The sequence below is a fragment of the Eimeria acervulina genome, genomic scaffold, assembly GCF_000499425.1.
Source record: "Eimeria acervulina Houghton genomic scaffold, Eah_scaff81, whole genome shotgun sequence".
NCBI classification, from domain to species: Eukaryota; Apicomplexa; class Conoidasida; order Eucoccidiorida; family Eimeriidae; genus Eimeria; species Eimeria acervulina.
This window is the reverse complement of record NW_013549587.1, coordinates 7,800-16,902: the sequence shown is the minus strand read 5'-3', so window position 1 is coordinate 16,902 and position 9,103 is coordinate 7,800. Positions and strand designations below refer to the sequence as shown.

Sequence of the window (9,103 nt, the reverse complement as noted above, 5' to 3'; positions counted from 1 at the left end):
GGCTCTAGCGTTCGCAATGATGTGCATTGAAAAACCCACTAGAAAAGCCTACTTGCAGTTTCCCACCTGGTTTCCCCATGAATTTTATTAGGCCTTTCGTATTTCAACGCAATTTGCTTTACTTTGGCCATGCACACAGCAGAAGAGGACAAGTATTGAAGTATTATATTAGAAGTGAAATGTTTCCGCTAAAAGTACCACCGCCGCCGAATGAGTTGTCACCCTCCATGAGGTAACCAAACAGTGACTGCCCACCGTTCAAAAGCTGAGCGACTACCCGAATGAAAGATGGAAGTGTGCTGAACTTTTCAGCTGAGCAGGCCTCTTCCTGCAGAAAGTTTTCGACCTGAAGAATGCGAAGAGGCTTGTTTAGCTGAAGGAGTTCAGCACGTTGCATGTTTCAGCCTGGTAGTTGCTACGGCGTTGAGCGGTGGGCAGTTCCTGTTTGATTAACTCACGGAAGTTGACGTGGTAAAAAATTCTGAGGCACTAAAAAACTCAACATGAGGTGTTATCAGTGCACTTTGGTAATGGGAAACCGTTCCGTGCTGTAAGGCTGAACTGCCGAAGAGCTGACAGAGATGCCAAAATGAACTGGATAGACGTGTGGGCAGCAGCTTCGGCGGCCTATAATAAACCGGCTTTCCTCACTTTTCCTACTTGCAAATTACAGTCATTAAAACACTAGAATTAAGGCAGTTCAAAACAATTGTGAGGGGGGGAGCTAGCTCTGCCCAGCTAACGTCGGTGGTCACTCCGCTAAGTAGGCCTTGGTACCCCAGGTAGCCACAGGAGCACACTTGAGACCACCAACAAACCATCCAGACCATCTACAAAAACCAGCTGCCACATTTTATACTTGAATATCCAAAATTAATTTTTACGACTTCACAGCCTCCTGGATTCCAAACACAACTACGACGCATAAAATGGCGTAAGTTCGGGCTGGCGCTGGTGACCGGTGACCCGCTGGCACCCAGCTGCATCGAATTTGAGATGCGCAGCCGTACACCAGAACAGGAAGCAGGGGCACTATTAAATGTTCCGTGAACTCACTGCAGGCTTCCCTAACCAGTTAATGGACGACTTGAGGCCCCTTGGTGTGCCTCACCCGTTGTGCTGGGTGCCGCAGCAATCGAAGCCTAGAGCACCCAAAACCAGGCCCAGAGCTGGCACGCTCAGAACAATGCTCAGCATAGTGTTGATACTACCATCTGCATGCATTCTCTGTCGTGTGCCTGCGCTTTTGTACAGAAACCTTTTCCACGGGCGACCCCTTCAGAGGAAGAGTACGCTGCTGGGCATTTTGTTCTTGTTACCAGCCTGTTTTACCGCTGGGCAAATGTATATGAGGGCAAATCCATACAATGCCAGTTCTGGACGCGTCATGGGAAGAGGGGCCTACTCTGTACCGCAGGCTTATTGGGGCGGTAGGCGATGGAATTCCGTGCAGCAGCTGTCAAATCCAGCGAGAGCTAACGAAAGTCAGCGATATGCTGTCGGTGGGCCTCCAGTGCAAAATGCTCAACCACAAATGACTGGGATTCCAGTGCAAGGCGTACAACCGCAGATGAGCAGCTCGCAAACAATGGCCAGTCCAACTGCCAGCGTTTCATCGCAATTGGCCAGCTCTCAAACAATGGAAAGGAACCGAACGTTTCCCTCCCAAACAACAGTGGCCTCCTCTAACGCCAGGAGCGTGGCCCCAAGTTATTCCGGAGTCAGCGGCTCAGTGCAACCCCTATATAGCGAAGCATCTAATTTAAAGGTTACCCAAGAGGGGACAAGTCAATCCTATGCTTCTGGAGCGGGGCCGTCGACTACACCGGGCGGCACGGGCAACGTGCCTACCGCCCAATACAATGACGGCGCTGCTACAAATCGCTTTAATAGCTTGCGCCCTATGACAAGCCGTCCTTTTGATGCGAACATGAGATATACCCAGTCAGGGCGGACCACAAGCAGCTTTATGGGGATTGCATCTGGTGATCCTTACAGTTCTTATTCTTCTCGAGGGGCGCAAGGCAACCAACCAGCAGATCAGCCTGAAAGCGGGGATCCAGAAAGCAGCTCCACTGGCACTAGCGACGGGGAGGAGACAGAGTCAACTGACACTGAAGAAGAAGAATCTGCTGAAGTTGAAAGCTCAGGCGGACTAGGAACGAGGAGGGTCATGAACCCGTATGATCTATCCCACATTTTCCCAGATATTTACCAGGAAGAACAGCCGCCTTCATACGAAAATATGACCAACCAAAGTCTTGCCCTACTGGAAATGACCACGATCAACTCCGATCCTGATGGGGAGTAGGCAGTGCTCTGCAAATCGTTTGGCTGTTTGCTTAGGTGAGACGAAGAATGCAACAAAGTAGGGGAGTCCATGGCTTCCTTGCTGCATCCAAATTACTTTTGAAGGCTATCAGTTCCTTCGGGCACTTCGAAAAGGGTAGCCATCGGCCCAGCGGAAAACCATCGACTGCAGCCTGCGTAGCAGTCGACAGGCATGGTGTTCGGCCTGAAAACATTCAAATTTTCGTGGCCTCAGAACATTTCTGCAACATGCCTTTATGGCGTTGCGCGTTTTAAGGACTGATTCTTGAAATGATTTAGACTGCATCTATGAATATATTTTTATATCGCAAGGTTGCTGATGTACTTGTACACATGTGTCCTATGTGAGCTGCTGAGTGGACAGGCCCACCGGAAAACTGTACGCATTGAACTTGTTGGTACCGTGTATCATCTGCTGACTGCCAGAGTCTTACTGTGTTAGGTGCCCTTTGTTGGCCGTAACGCGGACATCCTACGACTGTAGCCTGATCGGGACAATTTCAGTGTTCGCAGCTTGTGGGTGAATATTTTGTACGGAGAAGCTTAGCGCCTGGTGCACATATTTGATTGTTGCCTGCCGCCGCGGCTCCACAACTCGGCGAAACACAGACTATGATCAAGAAAATCTCGAGTAGGATAGCTGCAGGCGAGGGATGTGAGTGTGGAGTTACATAGCATGGAGCCTTGGAGTGGCTCCCCCAACTACGCCGCAGCTATTCACTCGGATTCCCTTGTAGCATTCCTACAGCCTGCACAGTGCCTTCTTGTCGCTGTTTTGCTGCGACATTCTGGGAGGCCTGCTACTATATGGGCATGGGTACCAACCACAACGCAGAACGTTGGTGTTCTGCATTCAACCACTGCCGTTGATCCAAAGTACAAACTTGGGACTAACAGTCATGGCCACATAACTGCTGCTACGGTGCATTGCCTTTCATTCTTGTTATTTTTTCTATCTGCTGTGTCACATAATCTTGGACAAATAGTCAAGGCGGCGGAGCTCCGGTTCTGGGAGCCCGCGCGCATCTGCTAATTTGGTGGAGAATAGGGTTCGGCTCAGATGTCTCCAAAGGTGTTGCGTAAATCCAAATTTGCCCTAACACGCTAACGACCGATGAGAGCACAAAATGGAGCACGGTTTGCCGACTGCCAGAAAAGAGTTCATTTCGTCAGCCTTCCAGTCCAATACCACATGCAAGCGCAAAAGCTTTCGTTGCCGAGATGCACTGTCCAGGACTAAATAAAAATAATACTGGCCAAATCGAGAAGAACTTCCGCCTGCACAAACTCGACCCACGCCGCCAATACGGGAAGGTGCATGCGCGATGTGAAATGTGAAAGTCCCTGTTGGACAAAATATGCCAGAGCCTGCTGCCGGTTGATGCCCAACCATCGCAGTGTCCTCACTTATCTAAAGTGGAACATGAAAGTTTAACATTTAGAAGTCCCCAGTGTGCTGCAGTGCGAGCTTCAGCTCCGCAGAGATTGCTGTACAGCCGGCGTATCGCCTCTCTGGTGGATGTCACCGGAGAGGCGGTACGCCGGCTGTAGCAGCTTGCAGAAGTGGAAGCATAAGAGTTGCTTGCCATCAGCCAAGCAAGTGCGACCAAACTTGATCTTACCTGCCGAGGGTCTGAAGACAGAGGTTTGCTAGCCTAGATCGAGGAGAAGCGGTGGTTTTCTGGTTCAAAAATGGTGCACCGCAGTAGGCTGAGATGCACCAGCCTTAGCATGGTGTTTCACGATGTGTAAACCCACCAAAATAGTTCGGCAACTGCCGAAATTACCGCCGACGGCGCTGAAGAGACGGATATGTCACAGTTTGAAAGCCCTTTTCAGAGTCTGCTAAGCTGTGAAATTTCGTCATCGTCACAGTGTGGCGAGCATTTAATACTCTTCACAGCACACGGCTGCCCACTTGCGGTAAAGCGGCCGCGAAGAATGACTCACGAATTACCTCCCAACGGCATTGGCCAATTTTTTCATGTTGGAGGTATTGTCCCCCTACGTGCCCCCCGCTTCGGCTAGTGTTCTACGATCTCCCCAAGACGGAAGGTTGTAAGTGCACGTCACATATATTATGTCCACACTTGGCGTTGTGTGCTGAAAGCTAAATCGTATTATTGGTTGTCAAGTGTGTTTTCGTACTAGCTACGCGCTCAGCTGTGGTAGGATCTCCTTTAGCTAGCTTTCGAAAATGGCAATTGTCGAAAAATTTCAACAGGTGATCCCGCAGTCCTTGCAGCAAGCCGGCCCCCTGCACGATTGACGTGTGGTAGCCAATTCGGCAAGTTGCCACTACGCGTACGCCGGCCTTAACTGTCGAAACACTGAGAAGCAGAAGGCTTCTCGTTTAAATATCCGAAAAACAGAGGGTTTTTGGTTCAAAACGGCTGCAAGTCCTAAGCAGCAGCAGGCCGCGGCACACCAGCCATAGAGTGAAGTGGTATTCACGATATCGAGAAACCCTGATTCACGCAACGAAACTTCACCTGTCCTCCTCTTCTTCCCTGAGGGGATGGGTACAGATGAAGCCTCTCTGCGTCATTCATTGGCCAGGCTTCCAGAGTACGCACTCGGGCCACGAACAACTCACCCACCAAAAATTGGCCCAGTGGGCCATCGAAAAAAAACAAGCCAAGTTGCAGTAGCCAAGCCTCGACTCGTCGTATGACGAAAGGCAATTCCACTGCGAAACGATAAGATACCCTCCAATGAAACACTTACCAAAAATCAAGGTCTGCCAATCACCGCCGATAAACCGTTTATAGACACGCCACGTTAACAGATGGAATGATGCGGTTCCGCAACAGGACCAAAGCCACAGGTGTCAGGTATCTTTCGTTCCCATGTTGAAAAGCTCGCTCATGCCTTTAAGCACAAGCCCTGCCGCTCGTACGTTACGCGACGTAGATTTCGCTCTTTTGAAATTTGCAAGGTTGTGCGGGTTAGTGTCAATCGCCATTGACACGAAACCGCTCCCTGAATCAGGCAGAAGCAATCCCTCCTCTAAGGCTCCAAAAAGCACTGGCCTGGTGAAATTAAAGAGATCCATTCCTGTTACGTTCACTTGTACGGTTTCCAAGGCTGCCGCCTTAAATGCTCCACCGACGCCGGCATTGGCATCCCGCTGCAGTCGCTCACAGACCGTTTCCCCGAAAATACTCCATTCCACGCGTAGCAACCTGAAACAATAATAGAAATGCTCAAGTAACAAAAGTAGCCCATCGACAATCGAACACAACAAAATAAATTGGCCGTTGGACGCAAACACCTGGGACAGTGCTTGGGCATCAACCAACCATGAACTTACCACTTGAAGTAGCAGTAGCCATCATTCATCCAGCAATCGTCGATCTTCCCAGATATTGTCATGATGGACTTCGTTCTGGTGTAAACAGAGACAGGCCAAATAAACCTCTCGTCGCGATCCTGTTGATCTTTTGTTCTCCCACCACGGAGGCCTGCAAGGGCGCCTGAAATATATTGCCAATTGCTTGCCTGAACCTCTAGTGGCCGATTGAAGCCAAGACGCGGCTGGAGAAGAAGGTGCACCTCCGAGCCCACGCGGGGGTCTCTCCCGTGAGAGAATACTGAGCCGCAAAGATGGTCAAACAGCCCATAGCCTACGTCGCCTTTTGGGCATTTGTACCCAAATACTGCGGTGGCCCATGGCATTGGATGGCCAAATCTATCCTTGTTCCACAAGGCAAGATAACGAACTTCAACATGGAATTCGAGCGCCGGAAAGCTTCGATACCACATCACGAACCTCCTATATATATTCCAGAATGGCACCTTAGCCTTTCTGCGCTTGTGCTCATTCTGCCACGCTGCCCGCATTTCGTTGTGAGCCTTCTCCATCATTGAAAGCCACGAGCACAGCAATGGCCCAACCCTCTGAGTGTCCAATGCTTCCCCTCCATCAGCGGTGGAACCCCCCAACGGGGTCACAACCAAGTTCGCGGCCTTGCCTACTCGGCAGCCCTCCCCCGTAAGGGTCCATGATTGCGGACCAAAAGTACTGTGCGTCCTCAAATAAAATCCGTCTGGGGAGACGACCCCTACCTCGGCTTCGCTATTCTTAACAAAGGAGAGAAAAAGAAGTATGCGTACGGCCAAGACGGAAAGGCGTCGCAACGGCATTTTCAGCCAGAGGCAAGTTCTGCCTAACAGATGGAACCCGCAAATTATAAGCAGCAGAACAAAGGGGGAAATGTAGTAAGGCGCCCATTGGCGTCGCCTACAACGAAATTGGAAGAAGTGCCTCCTCCACAGCAATAGTCAAGGCAACAACCCCACAGCGGCCCCGAATGCAAAACGTCAACGTCTTCACTCCTATATGCCATTTAAAGATGGCATATACGCCATCACCAACCAGTGTTAAATGGTCTTGCTGCGTTGCGACCGATGGATACAGTGCACGCTGGCCAGCCCCACCGTCCGGGCTCTCGCTGGAGCAAGCCCAGGCGGTGGTTATGGCGAGGCAGCATTTTTCCGTGGTTCAGAAACAACATGCAACTTCAAAATAGCATCAAGAGCAGCTTTGGATTGTCCATATTTGACCTCCGCGTGCATGCATTCATGGATTCCAGACTTCGCCCCACGACAAGTGGAACTTCGGTTTCGTGCAAGGCACTATGGCAGCTGAGAAGCGTGGCGGTTGTGGTCAGAAATTGCTAAATGTATAAATAAATTCAGGCCTGTTGACTACTGAGATCGAAGGGCTAGCTTTAAAATTGCCCTCTGTGTTACTGGAGCTGCTCCCAGTAGTTCTGCTCGTTTGCATATCAGCTACCGACGGCTAGATACGTGATGAACACTATTCAATGGGGTTGGTGCATGCATCAGAAGGATCTTGGAGGATCTTGACTGAGGACTGTCGCGAGCTGTAGTGGATTCATAGACCTAAACAGGGAATTCCCAATAAGCAGCTGATGTCCCCTCTTGTCTAGTCCCGAGGTATCCTCACCCGAGCAGCCCTGACGCTTGTTCGAAGAGCAAGCTGTCTGTCATCAGCTGCAGTGAACGTTGCTGCAACAACACTGCAAGGAAGTACTACATGCAAACTAGCAGCGCTTGCTTGATCCACGAATTGTAGATCATTCCTAGAGATTTCAAGGGAAATCAGCAGCCAGCTTGGCGCGCAAGAAGATGTATCAACACCATGCACACACATGGTACACCTGCCCTCCCCCCGTCACACCAGCACAATAAGCCCTTAAGTGCATGAGCATCCCGAGCGTCGTGAAAGTGGCAAAGAGTGCATGCGGCGTCTGCAGATGCTACCTCGGTCTACTGCGGAGGGTGTCCATTCGCATATCGTTGGGGTGTTCCACCCCAGAGGCGTTGGAACCACTAGTTCATGACGTTCCGTGCAATTGGTCTGGGTTGGATGCCTCGCTTTAAGAGGGGCATCCCAACCTAATAAGATATTCATCAACCGGCGCGCAATATCAATAGGCGGATGAGCAAGGGGTAGCGAGCCCTAGAATGGAAAAGAAAACCCAAATAAAAATAAAGAAAATGGAATCAAGATAGCTCTAGATGGAAAGAATCGGGCTCAAATCAAGGCAAAAATATGTTTGGCACTAACGGGCGGGTAGATAGGAAGAAACGACTGCCGCTTTTTCTGTAACACGGCAATGACTACCAACTCGCTGCGTGGCCTAAATATAAATGTAGGAAACTGTGTTCAATGTGACAATGACACAAGGGGTTGGGACCCTGTGGATCTCAGGACTCTCAGAGAGTCGGCCTTTCTTTCACTAGCGGCTGTGCAAAAATAACTGTAGCCGACAGCTCCATAGGCTTCCAGCACCTCGACCATCGGGACATTCTCTTCCAACGACAACCCAATACAGAAATAGCTTCCAGTAGTGAGTTGAGGTGCTATCCAGAGCCTCCTCAAAAGGTGTAAGGTGATAAGGGGCTGGAACAGTGACGTGAATCGCGGGCCAGATCTGGTGTTGCTGATGAGCGAGCCCGAGGCCCTTTTGTCCTGCCCTTTGCTAGGGGGAGCAAAACTATAAAATGCCTTAGCATTGCCAAATAATCCTTTAAATCAGACTGGCTTCTTGCAAGTTGCTCCTAGCAAATCGCTGTGGGGCGCCTCCCGACGGCACACTGCAGACTCTCTCAGCCTGTGAGAGCAACCCGTCTACGTTGCCAGGCACCTCCAGATCCAAGCAGAGCCAACCCCGCTTTTACGCACGTACTAACATCTAAATACTTACTTAGCCGCTAGAGGGTAGCCTGCACGCAAGTAGAAATACAGTTGCCCACGCCGGACACACAAGGCTTAAAGAAACAGCACAATGATGACAGCAAAGTTGCACAGATTGCAGCTCAAGCAGTGCTTGTAGTGACAGTTGACTACTATTGGGCTGCGCTGCGCACAGTCTCCCTCGTAGTAGCTGCCGCCGAGTCGAAGAGAGCCTGCACATGCTTTCGGGGGGTTGCTTCGCACCAACTTTCCTCAAGAATGCACTGACACTATAATTCCATAATCCTAACAATTTTGTCCAGTGTACTCGTTTTCCGTTGACTCTGAGTTGGTATGCGTCTATCCAGGGCCTCAGTCTCATCCATATGCTGATCGGGTGCTGAATACCCGGCTTCATGTGGAATGGTCTCAGTAGCAGGCGAATTTTGGGTGTTTTTCGGATAGTTGGCGCACCGAGAGAGTTCCAGGCCCACGTGTCACTGGCACCAGTTTTGTGGAGGGAGGGCTTCCCACAACCAGGGAGGCCAAGCACTGCAGCAGGAGTCA

General features: G+C 50.5%; 3 protein-coding genes across 3 annotated transcripts; 1 reads left to right on the top strand and 2 right to left on the bottom strand.

Moving 5' to 3' along the window:
• Positions 1 to 751: 751 nt before the first annotated feature.
• Positions 752 to 1,616, bottom strand: EAH_00013970 (hypothetical protein; the record flags this gene model as incomplete). The annotated part of the gene is made up of 3 exons (XM_013394341.1): positions 752 to 830; positions 1,112 to 1,169; positions 1,481 to 1,616. The coding sequence occupies 3 exons, from the start codon at positions 1,614 to 1,616 to the stop codon at positions 752 to 754; spliced, it is 273 nt and encodes a 90-aa protein (XP_013249795.1).
• Positions 1,617 to 1,930: 314 nt separating this feature from the next.
• Positions 1,931 to 2,311, top strand: EAH_00013960 (hypothetical protein; the record flags this gene model as incomplete). The annotated part of the gene is made up of 1 exon (XM_013394340.1): positions 1,931 to 2,311. The coding sequence occupies one exon, from the start codon at positions 1,931 to 1,933 to the stop codon at positions 2,309 to 2,311; it is 381 nt and encodes a 126-aa protein (XP_013249794.1).
• A 2,850-nt stretch (positions 2,312 to 5,161) lies between these two features.
• Positions 5,162 to 6,477, bottom strand: EAH_00013950 (hypothetical protein, conserved; the record flags this gene model as incomplete). The annotated part of the gene is made up of 2 exons (XM_013394339.1): positions 5,162 to 5,516; positions 5,645 to 6,477. 2 exons carry the CDS (start codon positions 6,475 to 6,477, stop codon positions 5,162 to 5,164), a joined length of 1,188 nt encoding a protein of 395 aa, XP_013249793.1.
• Positions 6,478 to 9,103: the final 2,626 nt, after the last annotated feature.